The sequence below is a fragment of the Mesoplodon mirus genome (assembly GCF_964341445.2).
Source record: "Mesoplodon mirus genome assembly, chromosome: 2".
Taxonomy (NCBI): domain Eukaryota; kingdom Metazoa; phylum Chordata; class Mammalia; order Artiodactyla; family Ziphiidae; genus Mesoplodon; species Mesoplodon mirus.
Genome location: NC_138977.1, coordinates 207,945,637 through 207,970,621, shown reverse-complemented (window position 1 = coordinate 207,970,621; position 24,985 = coordinate 207,945,637). Strand labels below are relative to the sequence as shown.

The window sequence follows — 24,985 nt, the reverse complement described above, 5'->3', positions numbered from 1 at the left end:
GGATTATTTTTTGTTTTTCTAATTTATTTTATTGAAGTATAGTTGATTTACACTGTTATGTTAATTTCTGATGTACAGCAAAATGATTCAGTTATACATGTATATACATTCTTTTTCATATTCTTTTCTATTATGGTTTATCACAGGATGTTAAATATAGTTCCCTGTACTATACAGTAGGACCTTATTGTTTATCCATTCAATATAATAGCTTGCATCTGCTATTCCCAAACTCCCCCAGCCCCCACCCCCTTGGCAACCACAAGTCTGTTCTCTATGTCTGTGAGTCTGTTTCTGTTTCATAGATAAGTTCATCTGTGTCATATTTTAGATTCTACATATAACTGATATATGGTATTTGTCTTTCTCTTTCTGACTTACTTCACTTAGTATGATAATCTCTAGGTCCATCCATGTGGCTGCAAATGGTATTATTTCATTCTTTTTTATGGCTGAGTAGTATTCCATTGTATATATGTAACACATCTTCCTTATCCATTCCTCTGTCGATGGACATTTAAGTTGTTTCCATGTCTTGGCTATTATGAATAGTGCTGCTCTGAACATAGGGGTGCATGTATCTTTTTGAATTATAGCTTTGTCCAGATATATGCCTAGGAGTAGGATTGCTGGATCATATGGCAGCTCTATTTTTAGTTCGTTGAGGAACCTCTATACTGTTTTCCATAGTGGCTGCACCAATTTACCTTCCCAAAATGTGGATTATTTTTATTTCACACTCCCCATCCTGCCCAAGTACCTTTAGCCATAAGAAGAAAGACTGAAATGTCTGATTTTTGTTTCTGTCATTTAATGCCCCTAGTAATATCTTTGTTCAAATACTGTGGTCAAAAAACATTAAAATAACAATAGAAATCCAAGACCAAAGTCGGCTGTATCTCATGATCAATCTAACCAATGTCTGTGTTACCTCCTGGTTATTTCCTATATACTTAATATTTAAATGTTTATAGTAACAGTAGGGATAAGGTATTGTGTTTTGTGATGTTTCTTATGTTATCCCTTACTCCACCGATTCTTTTAAATTTGGTGAAATCTTTATTGCTCCTCCTTTACTCTTCTCTTGTAACCCTGCTGATCTCCCTGTGCCCTCACTTCACTTCACCCCTGGGGTAATCAGTGTTAACAGGCTGGGTTGTTTTAACCAGCACACTTATGCTCATGCAAACACATACAGACTTACAGTACTTGTGTTATTTTATTCATTTAAAACTAGGTTATACTATAGGTGTTTCACTTCAATGTAGTTTTTGCTGCATAAACTGTAAGGCACCTTCCAGGACTGAATTTCAGTAAAACCTGAGCCAGGCCCACCCTCGAGCTTTGCAAGGACCAGCCTCTGACAAACGAGTCCAGTTTCTATCTGCAGTGGGTCCCTAATGCCTTCAGGTGGGTCTTGGAGTCTCATTTCTGGACTGAGGCTGTCAGTGTTGAGTTACTGTAGCATTTGTTTTCCCATTTTTCTCTGAAGCCCTGTTACAGGACCTGATAGGTTCACACACCTTTCATTTCTCAGGTTAATCTTGGCTTCATTGTGGCCATTTGATATATTTGTTTTTCTATTACAGAAGCCAGTGCTGCCCTTGGAGAATCCCTGTGTAGATTTCACATGGCTTTTGTGCCTTTCTCGGGCACTTCTTTTGAGCTAGTACTCTCAGTTCTGTGTCTATATTAGGGCATGCGGCTAAATGGCATTAGGTCTAAAGAATTTTATGTGACAGTCTAGATATTTCCCAGTGTAGGATGTGTTTCGGGAATGACTTGTCATTAGACTGAAGTACCTCTTGATACACAAGATTTTACTGATTACTGATTATGAATGCCTATCATTTCCCATATTCTCTAACTTATTTATGGCTTGAACATGAAACTGCTTCACCAGGGGGAAGGCATTAGGGTAGTGTATGGAGTTCACAACAACCCATCTTTCCACTTATAAGCAAAAATATTGTCAGAGGGGGAAACGGTCAAAGCCAGGAATAGAGTCTAAACAAGAAAAGAAAGTGAGTCTTGCCTTTGTTATCACCTTTCTCTCACTCTAAAAGGCATTGCAAGTAAATTCCAATGAAAGGAACTCAACAAGGACTGAGCTGCAAGGATAAAGCTAAACCACAAATCATCTTAGACCTGTTTTTAAGCCTCTCACCAGCTATGGGACTTTTGGCATCTTGTTTAACCTGTTTGTACTCCAGTTCTCCTGGTATAGCAAATAGAAATAACATCTTCCCTTGGTGTCTCCCAAAGGTCCTAACAGCCAAATGAGATCATATATAAGAAAGCACTTTAATGAACAAGCATGGTAGACATGTACAATGTTCAAAATTTATTTTTTCTTTTTTAAAATCTCAAAATGTATTGAACAGAAAAGAATCATCTGCAAGCACTCTGTTAGGTACTGAAGATGCAGGCCTTAAGGGTACATCTCAGCCCTGTATACAGACTACCTTCATATCATTCAGCAACTCATTTTTCTAGATAACTGACCTTGACCGAGTGTGTCGTGGAACTTTTGTGATTGTGCACCAGCTGCTAACAGTGAGTTTAGTTCTTCCATTCCTGGCTCTATTAATACATCCTTAGCCCTTAGAATCCTAAAACAACCTGGGAAAACTTTCACCATTGTGCCAAGGTGGAATAAGAATGGCATCAGCTTGTGTTGTACTGTATTCATCTTTAGATGAGTTCAGTCACAAGAAAACCTAACGTTCAACAGTCTGAACCAGTGGGCCTCAACCTTTGGTGCAGCCCAGCATCAGCTGTGGACCTTTTTCAGGCCACAGCAGGACCAAGCATCCTCCCCAGAGGTCCCGAACCAGGAGGTGGGTCTTGGATGATAACCGGACATCAGCTTTTTTTTTCTTTTAATTTCTATAAGAGATTTTGATATCAAAGGCTGATATTCATTGATTTCAAAACCAATAAACTATGGGAATTAATTTAGCAAGAAGGTGAATGTAATTTCCTGTTGCAGCTCATATATCAATCTACCTATCATCTACCCTGAGATATCGCCTAATTGGCTTCCCAGAATACTTGGGCCTCCTTCCAGTGCATCCTCCATATTGTAGCCAGAATGATCTTTTTGAATTAAAAATATCATCATGCCATCTTCCCCCACACCCTGCTTCAAACACTGATGTCTTCCCGTCACTCTTAGGAGAAAGATCGAAGTCAGAAACTTGGCCGCCAAATCCTAAAATGTCATCGTCTCCCCTCCAGTCTAATTTCACATGTTCCTACTGTGCCTGTATCATTAGCTTCCTTTAACAGTATCACCCCCCTTCTGCCACAGGGCCCTTGCACACCTGGTTCCTGTTGTCCCCCTTGCCTGAACTCCTCACCTCCATCTCTCTCGCTCATGTCCTTTATTTGGTTAATTTCTTTCCTTCAGCCCTTCTCAGCTCAGATATCACTTCTTCCTGAAGCCTTTCTTTCTTTCTATTTATTTATTTATTTTATTTATTTATTTTTGGCTGTGTTGGGTCTTCATTGCTGCATGCAGGCTTTCTCTAGTTGTGGCGAGCTACTCTTCATTGCAGTGCATGGGCTTCTCACTGTGGTGGCTTCTCTTGTTGCAGAGCATGGTCTCTAGGTGCACTGGCTCAGTACTTGTGGCTCACGGCCACAGCAGTTGTGGTGCACGGGCTTAGTTACTCCGTCGCATGTGGGGTCTTCCCGGACTAGGGCTTGAACCCGTCCGTGTCCCCTGCATTGGCAGGTGGATTCTTAACCACTGCGCCACCAGGGAAGCCCCTTGAAGACTTTCTTGAAGTTCTCAATCGGGTTAGATTTTCAGCTCTCTACTTCTCCCTGCTGTACAAGCTTACAATGCCATGGACCTCTGACATCATCCCCTAGAATAGCTTTTTATTTATTTTTGTGATTATTAAAGTCCATCTGTCTCACCAGTAGTTTTTTCACTCAAGAAAGCCCAGACCACATCTGTTTTGTTTGGTTGGTTATAATTTACTTAACAGCATTTTCTCCATTTAGTACCTGACATAAGATAGACACCTCATAAATATCTGTCATTGGTTGAATTAATGAATGACCAGAAGAAAGAAAGAATGACCCCATTAAAGCGGGGCAGGCATACCTAATCAAACGGTGACCTAGGACTTAGGAATTCTTCCCTTTCTCCTGTTTCTTATTCTGTAAAACAGTTGGTATCCCTGCCTGAGATGGTAATTGCAGCCCAAGGAAGTCAGAGGTTGATGATAGGTGAGCCCCAAAGTGATGCAGCTACAACTGTGTTAGGTTTTTCAAGCACCTGAGAGCCCCTGACAGCAAAGGCACGAGATGCAGTGTGTTCCACTTGAGTGGGCAAAGCTGCAACAAGCAGGGGTGAATCTGCCGCCTTCAGCGGTCAGACTTGGCCCCTGGATGCCTTCTTCTCCTGTGAAGAGCACCAAGCCCAGAGGCCTGCGCCCACATCAGGAGACCTTGGGGATCTCACATCTGATTGGGGGATTCCATGTCTTTACCCACTGGGGCTCTCAGATGTGTGGTAAACCTAATATACATATATCTGTATATCTATATCTCCATCCCTGTACCTGACCTAATATTCTAAAAGCCTGGCTCCTCCACTGTATTGGCAGCCCTGCCGATGCACTAGTCCAAATGCCATGAGGCGCCCTCCTTTCACCTGCGATGTACACAGAGAACATTGTCCATGGTGGAGAATTAAGAATGCTGTCAGGCCAACAGACAGTGGACATCCAGGCAGAACTTGGGAGGAGTTTCAAGGAACTGACAAGAGGTCTAAGTCCAGGGCCACACAAGGAGAGTGGTGAATACCAGACAGGAAGATCAAGGCAAGGTAGACTCAAGCAGTGGCAGCCAAAGCTGTACTTTCCCCAGTCCCGAGGGTAGCTGCTCTCTCTCTGTGGAGGCCGAAGTAGAATCAGCTGAGAGGCTAATCTCCCTTCTTTCTTCTTGCAAATGGTGACCCTACCTGATGTCCACTCTGTCTCCACAAAGAACCCTATACCTCTCTTTCCCTCTCTGTCTGTCTCTCAACGTCTTTCTCAGAAACTGTGTTGCTTGTTTCATTCCATAGATAACCTGGGTAAGCCTAGCTACTCCTGGTATTTCCCTGAGACACTTGTCCCAAATAACGTGAGTAGATTTTAAGGTGGGTTCTTCCTCCATGCCCAAACCCAGGATTCGCTGGCAGCAACTCTGTTGAAAATACAGAAAACGTGGGAGGAAACTGACCAAAAACAGAATGAGAAATTGATCAGTCCAATTTGGTTGTCCAAATGAAGGACAAGTCAGCAAGAATGGCTGACATTTATATTTATTAGTAAAGGGAATTCAAGTAATTGTGCAATGTCTGGGCTTGTGGATATTTGTTTCATAATTTTGAATGGAGTTTCTTTTGCCCACCCTAGGGGAGAATTTTTGCCCAAGTCCTTACTGAAGGTTATCTGCTGTGTACCCCTTCACACAATGCTTGGCTGGACACAGATCAGAAGAGTAGGTCACATAGATTCATAAGATTTGAATTGCTTTTCTTGTCCGTATGAATTAATCTTTTAAATGTCAGCATTTTAAACTTGCCCTTTTCAAAAAATATACCATATGAACCTTACTTAATTGAAAATACATTTCTATTTCAAAGGTTTTTTGTTTTCTTCCCCACCCCCAAAATGGGAAAAGCTAACAAAACAAGCAAAAAAACTTGTTAAAGGATGGGCTGTCTGTGAGGTATGCTGGGTTTTGTCAGTTTTTCTAAGAAACTTTATTCCTTAAGAATCTCAACTAATTCCACAGGCTATATATATATATATTTTTTTACAGGTTTGGGATTTTATAAAGCAGACTTTATCTTCTCCTGCTTACTAGTGGGAAATTTATTTATTTATTTTTTTTGCGATACGCGGGCCTCTCACTGTTGTGGCCTCTCCCGTTGCGGAGCACAGGCTCCAGACGCGCAGGCTCTGCGGCCAGGGCTCATGGGCCCAGCCGCTCCGTGGCATGTGGGATCTTCCCGGACCAGGGTACGAACCCGTGTCCCCTGCATCGGCAGGCGGACTCCCAACCACTGCGCCACCAGGGAAGCCCACTAGTGGGAAATTTAGAATCATATGATTCCAGTCAAGCTTTAAAAGGGATATAGCAAGTCTTTTACAGCTGCATTGTTTTTACAGTCATTCATTTTGGTATCAAATTTTATAGATTACTGATTACTCACATGTCTTCTATAACAACCTTTGAGTTAAGATGGTAAGATATTCATATGCCCATTTCAGATTAGGTAACTGAGACCAAAGGAGACCAAATGACTTGCATGAAGTCATCCAGCCGGTTAATGGGACAACAGGATTAGAGGTGGGAGGAGCTGTCAATGCTTTTCCCACCTATAATGATGAAACCCAAGTCCAGAGCGATGGGTTCATATCCCAAGACTGCTGCGAACTAGCTGTGGTAACCCTGAGCAAATGGTTAAAACTTTCTTCACTTCAGCTTCCTCATCTGTAAAATGAACAAACATTGCCCACTTTTCTCTATACTGAGATTCTGTGAAGAATAAAATGAGATCATTTTGATAGTACAAAATGCTGAAATGTAAACAAAATAACCATCATTATCTTAAACAATAATAGGGCTGAGTCCAATGTCATATCATGTGTAAGGCAAGGTGTCTCCTGTCCTTCCTCCAACACAGTTAGGGAACCAGATATAAAGAAGGGGATTTGGGGGTCCAGAACACATGGGAAGTGGTCCTTGATTATATCAGGGAGGCTGAATTTTTTAAACTGTGTATGTAAGTCATTTATTCATGTGGATATCAGACTGTAAACAAAGCCTTCAGAGAAACTGAATATCAAATTGGAGCTGATAATCAAACACTTAATTTTCCAAATCTTGAAACTTTGGGGAGTTGGTGCCCTTCAGATTTGGAGAGCATCCATCTTAGTAAACTCCTGTCTGCCAAGGAATGTCACAGGGATCCTGTCACACAGACAGATGCTCCCATCTATCGGAGGGAACCGGGCTGCCTTTTGAGCCCGGGGCTCAGACAAGCCCCAACCCCTGGAGGAGCTGCAGACAAGCACCTCCGACTCCCCTTTCTCTGATGTTGTCTTTCAGGGTGACGTCCAGAGGACATTCATCCAAGTGGACTTCGGGGATGGCATCGCAGTGTCTTATGTCAACCTCAGCTCCATGGAAGATGGGATCAAACACGTCTATCACAATGTGGGCATTTTCCGAGTGACCGTGCAGGTGGACAACAGTCTGGGGTCTGACAGCGCCGTCCTGTACTTACATGTAACTTGTATGTTATTACTGTTGTTGGTTTATGACATAGTTTAGATATTGTGTCCTTTTAAAGATATAATCCAAAATCCCTTATCTAGAAGAAGCTCACTAGTTACCTTTTAGCAGGAGAGGAAAGGAGAGTGAGAGAACCAAGTGGGGAGAAAGCAAGAAGAAGCCAGGGTTTAGTTTTGAGTGATCTGGACTCTGGTTTGCTTTAGATTGTTCTCTTGCACTGACTCTGCCTCTTCCAGATGCTTCTGAGAGACGATACCTGTGTCTGTGCTGGGCCTGAGCAGCTTGCTGGGCTGGTTGATTGAATATGAATTTGTTGGCGGGGGGGGGGGGGGTTGGGGTTTTTTTTCTTTTTTTTTTTTTTTGGTCAGAAATGTTGGAGAACAATCCCCATTAGCACAAGTAATGGAATTTCTCCCCATCTGATTTTTTTTCTCTTCCCATGTTATATCTCATTATTAATAATTCTTTTAGACTTTTGTTCCTTTTTTTAAAAAGGAGTATGTTTCCTGGACTTTGATCTGTGATGATTTGGTCCTAGAAGGTGGCATAGAGGGAAAGAGGGTAAACAATATTAAGGAAGCTACATTTAGAAATAGTTTCAAAAAGTATTAAAGCTTTTCCCCCACTGAGGAGTTCAAAGGTGTCCTAATGAGACAATGATATCTCCTAAGCTGTGTTTGGTAAAAATGTTTGCCATGAATGCCTCTTATGCTTGGTGTATGGGTGTCCCCAGACAGGCATAGGACTTGTTTAGATTGCTGGATAAATGGCTTACTTTTAAATGAACGTTAGCCCCTTTATATAAATGGTCATGTTCAGATTCCAAGTTCTAGGCCAGGAGTATTAAGGCTAGGCAGTATTCCATGCCTCTCACCTGACTTTTGTGCATGGAACCAAACTGAGCACAGAAAGTACCAAGTAGAATCTCTTTTGTTAAGCTGCTGTGATCCAGTGGGTGAATAAGACTATTTAGGGGTCCCCAAGAGATTGTTCCTTACTGAGGTTTCCTGCCCTGTCAGCCATTCTTGATCCTTATCTCCTGTACACTCAGGACCCAAGTGCTTCAAAGAAACACGCCCATCCTTCTTTGAGTTTAAACAGAGTTCTGCAAGATTCCCACTATGCCAACTCCACATCCCCCTTTTCAGCTAACGTTTGTTAAGCTCCTACTGTGTGCCAGGCTTTGTGCTAAACATGTCCTTTATGTATATGATCTTCCTTTTCAAAACAACCCTATGAAGTAGGCACTATTAGAAACACTACCTTACAAAGAACAGTGAGGTTCAGAAGGCTTAAATCACCCATTTGAAGTTGCAGACCTACTGTCTGCCAGAGCCAGACTTCAGACTCAGGTCTCCCTGCCTCCAGAATCCCAGCGCTTGGCCACTAGCTTATTATCAGTGCCTGTGCTGGCTTGCGGTTAGAGGATCCAAGTCTCCATCAGCCCTTATTCGCCTCCACATCTTTGCACATCATCCCAAAGGAATGTGAACATTTAGGTTAGAGGCAGTGTACTGGTTGTACAACTACATAGGTTCCAGACGCATTTCCCAGGCTCTCTTCCGGCTGACTGCCGCTTTTCAGCTGTCCTAGATAGACTTCTGGAGTTGCCTCTTACTAAAAGATAATCCGTCCCTATATATCAGTATCTATAAGGACAAAAGTGATAATATCCTAAGACTAATCCTAAAATATTTAAAAACTACGTCACAAACCTTGGTTATTAGTAACAAAAATAAATGACAACATAAATGGCAGTACATTTGCTGAGAATGGCTGCCTACCTGGCAGCTTATCCTTCTGCACAGCTTATTCTATAAGGCGGATTTTTGTTAAAGATCTACTCTCCTGAAGAATTACAGTTATTATATTCCATATCCCATATATGTATTAAACATCCCTGGACTCTAAGCATGTGTCAATACTGATTTAAAATTCAACAGCAGCTTTTCGTCTCAATTTCTCAGGGTTTCCTATAGAGTCATCCATAGCTCCCCATCCTGGTTGCCCTGTGGACTCTTCTTCACCTTACATATAATCATATCCCATGAGGGAAGCTTGCCTATCCTGGTTCTCTCGTGGGCTTCCTGAATCCTGGGAAGGAAAAGAGCACAGAGTTTGCCTCTGCTTCAGATGAAGGGTTTCTGAAGCCATGACTTCTGAAAGAAATGAGCTGCTTTGTACACTTGCAATTTTTTTCATCTCATTAGCCTGATTGAACGGCTTAAGTGATTTGACCTCAACCTCAGTAGCAGGTGATTTGTAATGGAAAGTTTCGTGTTCTGATTTTAATTTTGTCAGACTCATCTTGGGTTAAGTGGTTGGATGAGCAGGGCTCCTATCATGGGACCCCTTTCTAAGCCTGGTCTTGGGATTATTTTTAAAGTTTTCATTAATTCACATACATATAAAGGCCTTGGCATGAGCAGTGCCAGCAGGTTCTGACATGTTTGCTAGGGCTTCTTTCCTGAAGGGCCCGTCGTGCGTTACTGTGCATATGAACTTCTTTGCTTATTCTCACACCTCTACCATGATGGGCAACATTTGGCCTTCCTTTCATATGGCGAAAGCAAGGATTAGAGAAGTTCTATGATTTGACACTATTTTACACCAAGAGGAAGTCACGGTAAAATCATAATTGACTTACATTCCCCCTGCTCTCAAATACGGAGAGTAACATGGCAATTTTTAGTGCCATGGTGGCAGGATAGTGAAGGGATAAATGGCTTTGTAGGAAAAACAAAAACGAGCACTGGACTGAGTTGGGAGTTGTTAGGTCCAGATGATGGCCTGAACTCTTAGCTGAGTTACTGCATTTTTCTGAAACTAGTTTTTCTCCTCCATCATATGAGGAATGCATGTCTTGTTTCTCAGAGGTTCTATCAAGTAACTCATGCTGTGCCCTGTCAACTGGCCAAGCTTGATTTTCGATCATCACGATGCAGCCTGTGCATTTGTATTTAGTGGGTTCTGAGCAGCCACTCAGCTCAGCTTACCAAAGCCTGCCCTCTGCTCCTCTCATCCAACCCCCCTCCCCCTACCCAGGGCTCTTCCAGAAAACCCCACGGCCTGTCTTCAACACATACCTCCTCACCTTCCAGTTCAAAAAGGTGCTTTGATTCTAAATCAGAAGTTCTTAAATACTGGTTTGCAAAGGTCATCAGAAGCAAATGGAGATGATGTTCCTGCTGTAATGTTTCCAGGATGGGGAGGCTCTCTCGGGGCAGCTGAGTAATCTGTTGCAGCCTGACAGTTGAGAATTCCTTGAGGAATATTCACTGTGCTCTGCTAGTTTGCAAACTAATTAGACACGGGGTGCAGCCAGGGTTGCCTTCAAATGGATGGAGCAGAGAATTGAAAGGACATGCAGATTTCTGCTCAGAAATCTGCCCTTATCTCAGCCAGTCTTGCAGGAAAAAGAAAAAAAAATCACTGAAGATTGTGCAAACTTGCAGAATAGGAGATGATAAAAAAGATGAGGTGGATTTTCCGATACTTCCCGAACCTCTCTTCTCAACTACCCCGTTACATAGGAGCCCTTTGCAGATGTCTTTCTGTCCCCATCTTAGGGTAAAGTGATCAGTGTCTTGAAAACCTGTGTAGCTTTGTAACTATTCACACGATGATTATATTGGCCAGTGAATGTCAGACCTGGGTTTTGTAAAATGTGGTTAATGAACCACCTGCTCCAGAATTACATGGTAAAAATATAGTGTCCTGGGCCCCTTTCCAGACCTATTGAATTAGAATTTCTGGCAGTGTGACATCATAATCTGCCTTGAACACATGAGTGTGATTCTCATGCCCACTGAAGTTTGAGGGACTCTGTTGTAGGATCTCATCTTCACACTTTGAATTTCTTTTATTTCTTCTGGTAGATTTTTTTTAACCTTTCAGACAAACAGCAATATGATACATGCACCATATTTAATTAGATGGTCAGAGGAGGTCTTCAGAACAAATGCCAGAGGCAGGTCACTGATCAGCACACACAGACACACACACACACACACACACACACACACAATGTTCAGTCACACAAACAGCACTTGTTCCCTGCAGCACAGGAAGACCAAGCAAGAGAAGGGAAACAATTCACACAAGTAATTTCTCCCTTTCTCTCAGCCGCCTTGTGAAGATTCACAAAGAGTAATGCAGCGCCACCTGCTGTCCGTTTTGCTCATTAAAGGCACCTGTCCGAAGAAGCAGTACCTGCCAGCTTGTTCCACTCTCAGCGGAGTGCGGCCAGCCAGCTAGGGGCCTCCAGGGGCTGGAGTTTCACTTCGAGGGCTCTATTAGGGCAGATCACACCCTCTGTGCAGAAAAGCAAGGCTTGAAAGATAGGCTTTGGGGCAACAGGAACCAGGTATATTGAACACATAAAAAGTAAATGAGCCCAAGAGGACTTGGCAATCTGAAAGCGAAATTCCACACATTTGCATGAATGGATGATGTATATGCACGCAAGAAGGAACTTATATAAACACACACGGACATTCTTCAGGGCCTGAAGTGATCTGCTGAGTGTCCTGAATACCTGTTAGATCTCATTGGCTTCGGCTCCTTCCCTCCATCTCTTTACTGCTGCTATTCCCTGCCATCCTGGCACCTGACAAGGCACCTCCTCCTCAAGGTCTTTGCCGCACACTCACCCTGGAGCTTCCCCAGTAGATACACGGTGCACTTCTGCACGTTATTCAGGTCGCTGCTCAAATGTCCTTGCTTCCAAGAGACTTTGCTTGACCACCCTATCAAAAATAGCAGGCTCTCACCCACCCCCTCTCCTTGCAGGCACTGCCTCTCTTAATGATACATAAGCTCCACCAAGGGCCAGGTGTCCCAGCACCGAGAATCATGCCCAACACGCAATAGCACTCAAAAACTACTGAGTGACGGAGTGGCCATACTTCAGGAACAAGACTCAACTTTTGTCATTAACAGGACACACAGGCATGATCGTTTGACCTTTGGACTTTAAAAGAAAAATTGTTGGATGCTCATATGTGAGAGACCAAGATGAACCCTTTTAGGATGGAACTGGCATGTCTCCCAGAGCTTATCTAGTTCTTGCATCCTAGCTGATCCATGTAACTCTAACTGGGGAGTCAGGAGGAGTGTCACAGAGGAGGGGGCCCTGAAACTGAGATTTGGAGATGACAGGTGCCATAAGAAAGGTGTGTAAGCAAAGTCCTCTGGTGGGACAGGGCACCTGCTGGAGCACGTCATGTGATGGGGAGGACAGCAAGAGCCACGCAGTAAACAAGAGACTGTGTAACGAGCATTGCCCAATGCCTGCAACATGTCTAAGTCATCAGAAAGTAGTGACTCTTAATAGCTATTTTGTTAACATGGGTCTTCTCGAGCATTTGTCAGCTGGCCCAGGCTCTGAACGTGAACTGCTTTGGTTCACACCCTGGAATTGAGGAAGGTCACCTTCCTCTGTTCATCTCTGCATGGAGCTAACAGTAGTGCCTACTTCATAAGGTTGTTTTAAAGATTAAATGAGAATAAGAAGTCATTCACAGAATATGCTGCACACGGCCATTGGTCCGTAAACGATGCCCTTTTATTATCTCATTGAACCATTCTGACTTATGATCAACTACTTCTTATCATATGGCTTATAAACCAGAAAATCAATTCTACTCTGTTTGCTGGTCACCAAGCCTCTAATCTATAAAGAAAGAAAAACATGGACAAAAGCAGAAATAGGAAAGTATACGTTTCTGTTCACTTACACAGCCAATGTTCCAGTACCTGCTACGTCTCAAGAACTGTGCACATCCTTATACATAAAGATAAATATGAAGGACTCTCGCCCTCCAAATGTTTGCAGCCTGTGTTCTCTGTTTCACAAATTTTAGATGTGTACATATTAGCTCTCATTATTATTATAATTAGGTAATGGGAATGTTCATCTTGATCAAGTGAGTAGCATGGCTTTCTAGAAAAATCACTCTCACAACAATTTGAAGGGTGAGAAGGTACATAGTCATTGCTATACGTTGTATGAATGTATATATAATATATATATACACATTATACAGAATGAACTTATGCAAACACACATATACATATTTCAGGGCCAACAAGGCCAACATGCTCTATGTCCTGAATACCCCTGAGATCGCATCTGCTTCTACTCTTTGTCTCCATTTATTTCTCTATTTCTTGCTATTCTTTAAACATGGAGAGCCACCTCCTCCTCAAGATCTTTGTACTTGCTCCGCCCTCTCCCTGGAGCATATATTTTATTCTAAGTGATGGGGCCACCTGGCACTTGGTCCAACTTATGTATTATGGAGGGAGGCAGGCGTTAACACATAGAGGAGGAGGATGGATTAGAGTGAGGAAAGGTTAGAGGCTGGAAAACCTGTAGGAGTTTGTACCAGTCCGTGTGAGACAGGTGTTTAGTGTATGAACCAGGGCAGGGTGAGAAGAGCTCTACCTTAGAGAGAATTTATGAAACCAAATCAATGGTTTCCTCAATGGATATGGATGGCAAAGAAATAAGGAATTGGGATTGACTGTCTGCTTCTGGGTTGTTCCCCTGGATAAACATTGGTCATTCATCAAGACTGGAGAATACAGATTGGGGGAAAACAGTGGATTTCTAGGGAACCTTTGGCTGCTAATTGAGTCTGGAGTCAAGAAGGTGGTTTTGGAGCCCTAAGCATATAGTTCACAGTTTAAGGTCAGGGTGTGGATGGTATTACTTAGCAGAAGAGAGTAGATGGAGGGAGAGAAAGGCCAAAGACAATACCCTAGGAGACACATTAAATGGTCAAGCACAAGAGGAGGAAGTAATTAAACCAGGTGCAAAGGCCTGAGGTACCACATCCTTCTCCACCTCATGGGATAAAGATGGGGATGATGGATTTTTGTCATGTTCACCTCATGGGATAAAGATGGGGATGATGGATTTTTGTCATGTTCACCTCAAAAGAAAATGCATTTTGTCTGGTAAAAGTAACTCAAAGAGAAGGTCAGGGGTCATAGGATAGGTCTCTAGGGAGGGGATATTTATATCTTTGTGGGTTTGTACATCCAATGAAGGTTTCTGGTCTAATGGGCCTCCATAGATAGAATCATCCTCTTTTTCAGCTGAGCGCCTCCTGAGAACCTGAGGACCACAGAGCTCTCTCTGCCCCCTCATGCCTGCCTTTGTCCTGGACAAGCTCAACTCAACACCACACTTACCTAACTGGGTGGCTTTACATACACTCACACAAACACACACAGTGACATAGAAACATGCACATTTACATACACTCACACACACATTTAAAATCCAGTAAAGAATAAAGAATAATTACATGTAGAATGGTTTGGGGATTTGTGTAAGAACCACCACCAACCCCTAACCCCCATCCCACATGGATTCTCGGAGGTTTTCACAATCCTGGTTCACCACCGAGAATATAACTTCTTGGAAACGCTTTGCATCTCCCTGTGAAATCTCATATTATGCTTGTTCCTTTAAGGACTTCTTCAATTACTTGTAAGTTTTTAAACTCTTACGCATAAATAACTCAAGGTTTAGGCCTGGAAGAAAGATCGGTAAATGGACGAAATTGAGACACAACTGTTCATGATATATCCTTTTCCCCAGAGTAGGGACAGCACCCGAGCACTTCCTTCAGGGAGCCCGACTGATGGTTGGGAGGCTTCCAGAAGGAATGCGTATTCTCTTCATATCAGGGAAGGCAGGTGAAGCAGAGAGAGCTCTTCCCTCTCCAAGCCTCCTCTCTGCTCTTGTGCCTCAGGTCCCCTGGAGCATGTACACCTGTCTCTTCCCTTCGTCACCACGAAGAACAAAGAGGTCAACGCGACTGCTGTGCTGTGGCCCAGCCACGTGGGCACGCTCACTTACGTGTGGTGGTACGGGAATAACACTGAGGTGGGTCGGCCTTCCGCGCGGGCTTTGTGCGGCTCCACACAAACTGGCCAAAGCGCAGAAGGGAAAGAAAGTCATGGCTTATGTGACTCAAGAGACTAGAGGTTGTTGCAGCTCCGGGGACGGTGGGCTCTGAGTGCCCCAGTCATCTCGTCAGTCTCTGTCTCTCTCACCACTGCGCCCCTACCTCTTTTTTTTTTTTTTTAATTTCTATCGGAGTATAGTGGATTTACAATGTTGTGTTAGTTTCAGGTGTACAGCAAAGTGAATCAGTTATACATATGTCCACTCTTTTTTAGATTCTTTCCCCATATAGGCCATTACAGAGTATCAAGCAGAATTCCCTGTGCTATACAGTAGGTCCTTCCTAGTTATCTATTTTATATATAGTACAGTGCCTGCGTTACCTCTGCCTTCCTCTGAGTTAGCCTTCTCCTGCAGTTGGGCTTTGCTCTGCAGTGACCCTTAGCAGGAGCCTGAGCTTTATGCTTGCACAGCTCAGCAGAGAAAACAAGCCGTCTTTCCCCAAAGTTCTAACAGAAGTCCCAGAACGGAGTAATGTTGGCCAGGCCTTGACCACAGTGCTGGGGACAGAAACAGAGCTGCTGAAGTCAGCCTCCCTAGATCCATCTAGACCAAGAGAAGGGAGGGAATGGCCCTCAAAAGGAAAAGAGGCCAGTGGACACCAGACAGGCAAGAGCCACAGATGTCTGTGTAACCCAGCTCCCCGCCGTGACCCCCTCACCCTGGATCAGACGCAGCCCCTTCTTTAGCTCAGCTCTCTGTTTTATGTTTCCCCCAAATATTCTGTGATCCAAAGTGGGCAGCAGTTTCAACACCAGTAGAAACCTTAGGCCTCATTTACTCTGTCCTTCATTTTACAGATGAGAAAGTGAGGACAGGTGAAGTGGCTTCTTCCAATCTCATTCAGCTGCTTCACGCACATCCAAGACCTTCTCAGGCCTGCCTGGGTTTTTCTTCCCCTCACACCAGGCTTCATGCTCTGTTTCAGTTTGGAATTCACTCCATTCTCAGAAATTAAAATTTGCTTGCAAATGTTAGTTAAGGCAGTAGAACTCAGGCCCCGAAGCCTCCCTTCCCAGAGGGCCCTGGGACCAACTGCTCTGGATTGGAAAGCGTCATCTCCTTGCAGCAGAGTTGCTTTCACTTGTGACTTTGCTCTTCAAATGCAACGCATCTGTGAGCACAGATGCATTGTATTTGTGAATACAAATCTTCTACTTCAGAGCTGAGCGTTGGCTTTAACTGGAGCCATAGTTTTCCACAAGCCTAGGGAGGAAACCTCTCCTGACACCCGACCTGCTGCATGCCTGACAGTCAAAGGAATCTCTTACCTCTACTGCTGACATAAATCAACTGAAAAGAAACCCTTTTTTATTTCTTATGAAACCATGCATGTAAATTGGGCCCAGAGTGGGCCCACTACCTATAGTAGAAGAAGAGAAATCTATTTATTTGCCTGAAAGCTAGTACTAGAAGTTGACAGTACTAAACAACTTCTTTTTTTGTTTGTTTTTTCTTAAGCTTTTAGAAGAAAACCAAATTCTCAACAGATTATGTTCAGTAGGCCTTTTTTTCAATTTTTAAAAACATTTTTATTGGAATATAATTGCTTTGCATTGTTGTGATAGTTGCTGCTGTATTAACAAAGTGAATCAGCTATACATATACATATATCCCCATATCCCCTCCCTCTCGCGTCTCCCTCCCACCCTCCCTATCCCACCCCTCTAGGTGGTCACAGAGCACTGAGCTGATCTCCCTGTGCTATGCAGCTGCTTCCCACTAGCTATCTATTTTACATTTGGTAGTGTATATATGTCAGTGTCACTCTCTCACTTCGTCTCAGCTTACCCTTCCCCCTCCCTGTGTCCTCAAATCCATTCTCTACATCTGTGTCTTTATTCCTGTCCTGCATCTAGGTTCTTCAGAACAACTTTGGTTTTTTGTTTTTTTTTAGATTCCATGTATATGTGTTATCGTTCGGTATTTGTTTTTCTCTTTCTGACTTACTTCACACTGTATGACAGTCTCTAGGTCCATCCACCTCATTACAAATAACTCAATTTCGTTTCTTTTTATGGCTGAGTAATATTCCATTGTATATATGTGCCACTTCTTCTTTATCCATTCATCTGTTGATGGACACTTAGGTTGCTTCCATGTCCTGGCTATTGTAAATAGTGCTGCAGTGAACACTGTGGTACATGACTCTTTTTGAATTATGGTTTTCTCAGGGTATATGCCCAGTAGTGGGATTGCTGGGTCATATGGTAGTTGTATTTTTAGTTTTTTAAGGAACCTCCATACTGTTGTCCATAGTGGCTGTATCAATTTACATTCCCATCAACAGTGCAAGGGGGTTCCCTTTTCTCCACACCCCCTTCAGCATTTATTGTTTGTAGATTTTTTGATGATGGCCATTCTAACTGGTGTAAGGTGATACCACATTGTAGCTTTGATTTGCATTTCTCTAATGATTAGTGATGTTGAGCATCCTTTCATGTGTTTGTTGGCAGTCTGTATATCTTTGGAGAGATGTCTATTTAGGTCTTCTGCCCATTTTTGGATTGGACTTTTTTTTTTTTTTTTTTTGCGGTACACGGGCCTCTCACTGTTGTGGCCTCTCCCGGACGCGCGGGCTCAGTAGCCATGGCTCACAGGCCCAGCCACTCCACAGCATGTGGGATCCTCCTGGACCGGGACACAAACCCATGTCCCCTGCATCGGCAGGTGGACTCTCAACCACTGAGCCACCAGGGAAGCCCCCATTCTTTTTTCTTTATTCTGCTCTTCAGTAGTTATTTCCATGATTTTATCCTCCAGGTCACTTATCCGTTCTTCTGCCTCAGTTATTCTGCTATTGATTCCTTCTAGACAATTTTTAATTTCATTTATTGTGTTGTTCATCATTGTTTGTTTGCTCTTTAGTTCTTCTTGGTCCTTGTTAAACATTTCTTTTATTTTCTCCATTCTTTTCCAAGATTTTGGATCATGTTTACTATCATTACTCTGACTTCTTTTTCAGGTACACTGCCTATTTCCTCTTCATTAGTTTGTTCTAGTGGTTTTTTACCTTGCTCCTTTATCTGCTGCATTTTTCTGTTTATTCATTTTGCTTAACTTACTGTGTTTGGGGTCTCCTTTTCTCAGGCTGCAGGTTCATATTTCCCATTGTTTTTGGTGTCTGCCCTCAGTGGCTAAGGTTGGTTCAGTGGGTTGTGTAGGCTTCCTGGTGGAGGGGACTGGTGCTTGTGTTGTGGTGTATGAGGCTGGATCTTGTCTTTCTGGTGGGCAGGATCACATCTGGTGGTGTGTTTTGGGGTGTCTGTGAACTTAGTATGATTTTAGACAGCCTCTCTGCTAATGGATGGGGTTGTGTTCCTGTCTTGCTAGTTGTTTAGCATGGAGTATCCAGCACTGGAACTTGCTGGTCATTGAGTGGAGCTCGGTCTTAGCAGTGAGACAGAGATCTCTTGGAGATCTCTCGCCAATTGATGTTACATGGAGCCAGGAGGTCTCTGGTGGTCCAGTGTCCTGAACTCGGCTCTCCCACCTTAGAGGCTCAGGCCTGACACCCGGCCAGAGCACCAACACCCTGTCAGCCACACGGCTCAGATTTCTAAGGGTTTTCCTTTCCTCAGACGGAAGTTTCCAACTTCTTTCAACCATATACACGGCCCCTTGAGTCACTGCTTTTTCACCACCTCTGGAGGTGGTGAGTAAGTTCACTCCAATCCTCCATCCATAGCTTGCATGTTAAGAACTTTCAGACTTTGAGCATGTTTTTTCCCCCTTGCTTGGGTTCTGAAACTGGCTGGAGTTGGGTTGCATTGGACATAGAGCCCAGTCTCAAGTAGAATTTTTATGCTGGGCTTTAGTCTACTGTCTGCTACACAGGGAGTTAAATGAATTTTGATTTGTAAATTAATTAAGGAAAGACAGGAATGAAATGTTTGTGGGGAGTTAGTCGAGGGAGGTCAGTAGGCTAATAATCTTTTTCCTCTAGGACCCCGGTATCCAATTGCATTACAGGCACTGCTCCAAGTCTTTCTTTTTCTATTTTGAGTCCTCAAACTACTGTCCAATTAGTACATGTTTCCATAGCAGCTTCTTCCAGGAAACTGCTGATAGGGCTTCTCAGAGGAAGCTGAGCCACACAAGGCCACACCTGTCTAACTAGTGTAGTTGGGTGTCCATTGTTGCTGTGTTCCACTGTAATTCTATGTAAATAGTACACCCTGGAGAGGAGCACTGGCACCTTATAGACTTTCCGTGACTACTGCTTAAATCTGGATTAGTATGAACCCCCTCCTTAATATTGCCTCAGATTAAGGGATTTGCTTGATACAAGTAGGTTATCAACAAAGAGAGGTACATCCCACCAGCAAGCAAGACCTATGGATCTCCCCAGCCCTGAATCAGGATGATAGCAGAAAGGAGGTGTCAAATTCACAAAGAATGAGTAGAGTTTCTTGGGATCATGTCTCTAATAGTCCCTTTCTGGCCTGAACTTGAGGTGATGGGGAGGCATAGGTGGAGTCAGTCACACGGGGATGCCTCAGAAAGAGCTTCCACTGATTTAAAGAGCTTGTCCGTGGCTTAGAGCTGGTGCCTATCTCATCTGTAATTGAACAGCTTTCCCTTCACTCTGTGGCCTCATTTGTTTTAGCCCCTGATCACCTTGGAGGGAAGCATATCATTCAAGTTTACTTCCGAAGGGATGAACACCATCACAGTGCAAGTCTCAGCTGGGAATGCCATCCTGCAGGACACGAAGACCATCGCAGTATATGGTGAGTGGTCCATCTGCTGATCCATCACTGCCCTCATCCATCCCTCTGATGAGGTGGTTTGCTACCTTGGTGCCGGAAGCCATCCTGGCTTATGAATCTTCCCAGGGAACAGAGGGTAGTGGTTGAGAAAGAGCTGAGTCAAGTCTCATCTCCTCCTCTGGGGAAGATATGGTTCACCAGCAACATAGTGGTCACAAAACCGCAAGAGGGTTTATTGCTTTTTCTTTTTTCAAACTGGCTTTGGTACCCATAGAACGACTGTACACCCACCTACCTTAGGTAGAGAAGCGTGAGTTTCATTATGTGTAAGGCTGATTCATTCCATTTGGTATTTTGGTGGTATTCAAAGAGCTAAAACCTATTATAAAAGAAAGTGGTTAATATTGAGACTTTCTTTTTTAAAGTTCAACTTCAAGAGTCTTGATCATTAAGAAGAATCTGCCAATGTCTAAATGCTCTGAAAAGCTCTTCTGCAAATATGTATCATTTATAAAACACTCTGCTAGTCTAAAAGTGAAGAAAGGGTCATAACAAGCACATGTGCATCATTGTAGACTAGATATTAGTTTGAACAAACAGCTGTACAGAACAATCTGGTAATCAATTGGGGAAATTGAATGTGGTCAGGGTGTTACATGGAATGAAAATTTACTGAAATGGAAAGGTGGAAACCTTGGTGGAAAGCAGTTTATACAAATTGATCTCATTTTGGTAATTTTTTTCTGCATAGAAAGATAGTCAGATGGATCTGCACTAAGTGCTTTAGTAGATGGTAAAAATATGAACTTTTATTGTTAATATGAAAGCAGTACTAATGCATCCCGGAAAATTAAAATTTTAAAAAGCAAGAATTTAAAAGGAGATAGATAGGGAAATAAATGCTGTGCAGAGAGAGGGCAAGAGAGAGGCTCAAGGGAGGGAGGGAGGGAAGGTGAGACAGAGGTTGAGAGGGATGGAGAGACAGGCACAGAGACACACTAGCTCGTGGTCCAAACAATATCAATTGCTCCAGTTCCAGAATTAATTGATTCTGATGCAGGTTCTGTTTTTCATTTCTCATCTTGCTAACTTGACCTTCAAATTCAGAAAGTAATTTGTAAGCAACTTTGAATACGTCTGAGGACACTCTTCCTCTTGCATGGCTGCCTGTTAGATTACATAATGTTTCCTCCCTCTCCCCTTCCTGAAGAGACTTGATAAGCCCCAACAGTAAGTAAAAGTAAACCAGGGCTGTGGTTTTCCTACAAGGTCCCATCAGCGAGGCGACCTCTTAGCCAGGTGGCCCTAATGGAGGAGAGCTTTTGTTTCTCTTTCCTCTCCATCTCCTTTCTATGCTCTGGAAATGCATTTAATTCTCATAACAATTGTAGTGCAGGGTAGCCAATATTATTACTCTCATTTTTTTCAGAAAGGTAAATAACCTGCCCCAGCTAGTAAGTGGTGGAGCTGAGCTTCCCGCCCACCCCTTCTAGACCCAGGGCCCATGCTCTGAAATTACTCTACCTGATTGGCTCTCATGTGTTTTCCATCTGATGCTCTCTTTCCTCTCTCCCTCCTGGATTTCACCAGTGTCACTAATGGGCACTGACCCATTAGTCCAACAGCTATCTCCTCATTAGAACCACAGACAGAACTTTAAATCTAGAAGGTCTTTGGACTTACCTAGTCCAATCCATTATTTCACAGTTAGGAAATTGTGGCCCCAAAATGGGAAACTACTGGCTTAAAGTCATTCTGCTATTCAGTAACAGATCTAATGATAATAATAATGATGATGATGGTAGTGGTAGAAACTAATGTTGATGGATCCTTTATCAGCATCTGTTCTAAGCATTTAATATATATGATCTGTTTTATTGAATACTCTGAACAGACTTATGAGAAATATGCTATGATTATCCCTGTTATACAAGTGAGAAAATATGGAGATAAGTATAATCTGAATAATCTGATAAGTATTATTCTGAATCTAGTTTCATGGAAACCTTCTATCCCTTGCTATACTTAGTTCTTCCTCTTCCTAAAATCCTTCTAAAGGCATCATCGAGAGTGGGTCATTCTCCATCATATGGGTTCTCTTCATTAAAAAGCATCTCTTGGGCTTCCCTGGTGGCTCAGTGGTTGAGAGTCTGCCTGCTAATGCAGGGGACACGGGTTTGAGCCCTGGTCTGGGAGGATCCCACATGCTGCAGAGCAACTAGGCCCGTGAGCCACAACTACTGAGCCTGCATGTCTGGAGCCTGTGCTCCGCAACAAGAGAGGTCGCGATAGTGTGAGGCCCGCGCACCGCGATGAAGAGTGGCCCCTGCTTGCCACAACTAGAGAAAGCCCTCGCACAGAAACGAAGACCCAACACAGGAAAAATAAATAAATTTTTAAAGAAAAAAGCATCTCTTAACTAAAAGTTTGAGCAGGGAGAGTGGTCTCTCCCTCTTCTAACAAAATTCCTGAGCCATCCAACATCCTTAATTCATCTTCAGTCAGATGGGTTGTCCAGAGTTTCATATATATAACTAGAAAATTCTAAGGACAGACATGACCTGTTAAAGGAAAATTGCATCACAGAGTATTAAACAGGCAAGATTGAATTCAACAGAAACAAATGGCAGGAATAGTTTTGAACTCTGGGATAAGCTAGTGGAAAGTACCAGAGGACTCTGGGGGCAGAGGATTATCAGTGTGGTTAAGCCACAGGTGTTTGCTAATTGGTGCTTAGGGAACTTAGGCTCCTACCCTCCCAGAGGCAGGGGTGCTATCTTTCCTTTTTTTTAATATATATATATATATATATATATATATATATATATATATTATATATATATATATATAATTTTTATTGGAGTATAATTGCTTTACAATGTTGTGTTAGTTTCTGTAGTACAACAAAGTGAATCAGCTATACGTATACATAGATCCCCATATCCCCTCCCTCTTGCGTCTCCCTCCCACCCTCCCTATCCCACCCCTCTAGGTCGTCACAAAGCATCAAGCTAATCTCCCTGTGCTATGCAGCAGCTTCCCACTGGCCATCCATTTTATATTTGGTAGTGTATATAGATGTCAATGCTACTCTCTCACTTCGTCCCAGCTTCCTCTTCCCACCCTGTGTCCTCAAGTCCATTCTCTACATCTGCGTCTTTATTCCTGCCCTGCAGGAATAAAGATTCATTAGTACCATATTTTTAGATTCCATATATGTGCGTTGGCATCCAGTATTTGTTTTTCTCTTTCTGACTCTTCACTCGGTATGACAGACTCTAGGTCCATCCACCTCATTACAAATAACTGAATTTCGTTCCTTTTTATGGCTGAGTAATATTCCATTGTATATATGTTCCACATCTTCTTTGTCAGTTCATCTGTCGATGGACATTTAGGTTGCTTCCACGTCCTGGCGATTGTAAATAGTGCTGCAATGAACATTGTGGTACATGTTTTTTTGGTTTTTTGTTTTTTTATTTTTGCGGTACATGGGCGTCTCACTGTTGTGGCCTCTCCCATTGCGGAGCACAGGCTCCGGACGTGCAGGCTCAGCGGCCATGGCTCACAGTCCCAGCCACTCCGCGGCATGTGGGATCTTCCCGGACTGGGGCACGAACCCATGTCCCCTGCATCGGCAGGCGGACTCTCAACCACTGCGCCACCAGGGAAGCCCCTATCTTTTTGAATTATAGTTTTCTCAGGGTATATGCCCAGTAGTGGGATTGCTGGGTCATATGGTAATTCTATTTTTAGTTTTTTAAGGAGCCTCCATACTGTTCTCCATAGTGGCTGAATTAATTTACATTCCCACCAACAGTGCAGGAGGGTTCCCTTTTCTCCATACCCTCTGCATCATTTATTGTTTGTAGATTTTTTGATGATGGTCATTCTGACCAGTGTGAGGTGATACCTCATTGTGGTTTTGATTTACATTTCTATGATAATTAGTGATGTTGAGCATCTTTTCATGTGTTTGTTGGCAATCTGTGTGTCCATTTCAGAGATGGCTCCCAGGTCCTTGAGAAAGGCATTCCTGGATTGCAGAAGATTTACATCTCAAAGGTGCAGAGAAGGAATTTACAATTGCAAGTTTCTAAAGTAGATGCTCTAAGAAAAGGGAGGTCAGAGCCTGAAGTCCTGAAGAAACCTGTCTAAAGTTTAATTAAACTGAGGGGAAAGTTAAGACCATTATGGTCAGACGGAAGGAGGTATCATATTTGGGAAGTTGGCAGAGGAAAGATTGTCTGCCCAAAGCCACACAGGAGACTAGAGGCAAGAAAATTTAGTTTGCATGGTTTTCCTTAATTTGCTTCAGGGCTCAGCTTTGCCTTTAAATAGAAAAAATAAAACGTAAATGTATAGAATTCATCTCTCAGCAGCTGCAAAAAATACATATATTACTGGTGTTTACCCTTTTCAGTCCTCCCACATGCATCCCCTATTGGTTGAATAAACTTAGGCATAACATTTCTCTGCACTGCTGTTTAGCATGCTAAGTAATTACGAAGGGAGCTGCACCATTTTTCTCATTTGTATCTTTTTATTAAGATAAATATCTTCTTTTGAAATGAAGTCTCCACAGTTTGGTTAAGAGGTTTGGGGAAAGTGAAAATGACATACACATACATCTTCAAAGGGAAAAGTTAAGACTCAGTGGGTGATTCCTTGGTGCTGCCATTTACCGTACTACTAATTAGTATGCATTTCATTCTTCTCCATCAGAACTGAAATGGGGATATTCACCTAGGGGGCCAGTGACTCATAAAATAGTCAAACTTTGAAAAATACATGTTTGGAGTAAGCTGACTGCCCTAAGTACAGGCCTGATCATGTAAGTCTTCAGTGCCTGCGCCTAATAAATCTTCAGCAGTGTTAGGAAATGCACGAGTGGGTTTTTGTGTTTCCTGAACGTGTCAGCGGCATTGCTGATGTTGCTAAACCCCTCCTGAAACACCAGAACATGCCTAAAACAAGAAAGAAATGT

The 24,985-nt window shown here is 42.9% G+C and overlaps 1 protein-coding gene across 7 annotated transcripts in view; it reads left to right on the top strand.

Annotated features, from left to right (window-relative positions):
- Positions 1-24,985, top strand: part of SORCS1 (sortilin related VPS10 domain containing receptor 1) — a 562,818-nt gene that overhangs the window by 499,233 nt on the left and 38,600 nt on the right. For 6 of the 7 annotated variants that reach the window (XM_082611124.1, XM_082611122.1, XM_082611123.1 and 3 more), the window contains exons 19-21: positions 7,120-7,306; positions 15,072-15,205; positions 19,896-20,019. In XM_082611124.1, the coding sequence (XP_082467250.1) occupies positions 7,120-7,306; positions 15,072-15,205; positions 19,896-20,019 (445 nt within the window). The remainder of the gene's footprint in view (positions 1-7,119; positions 7,307-15,071; positions 15,206-19,895; positions 20,020-24,985) is intronic. The other variant, XM_082611121.1, reaches the window with a different exon arrangement.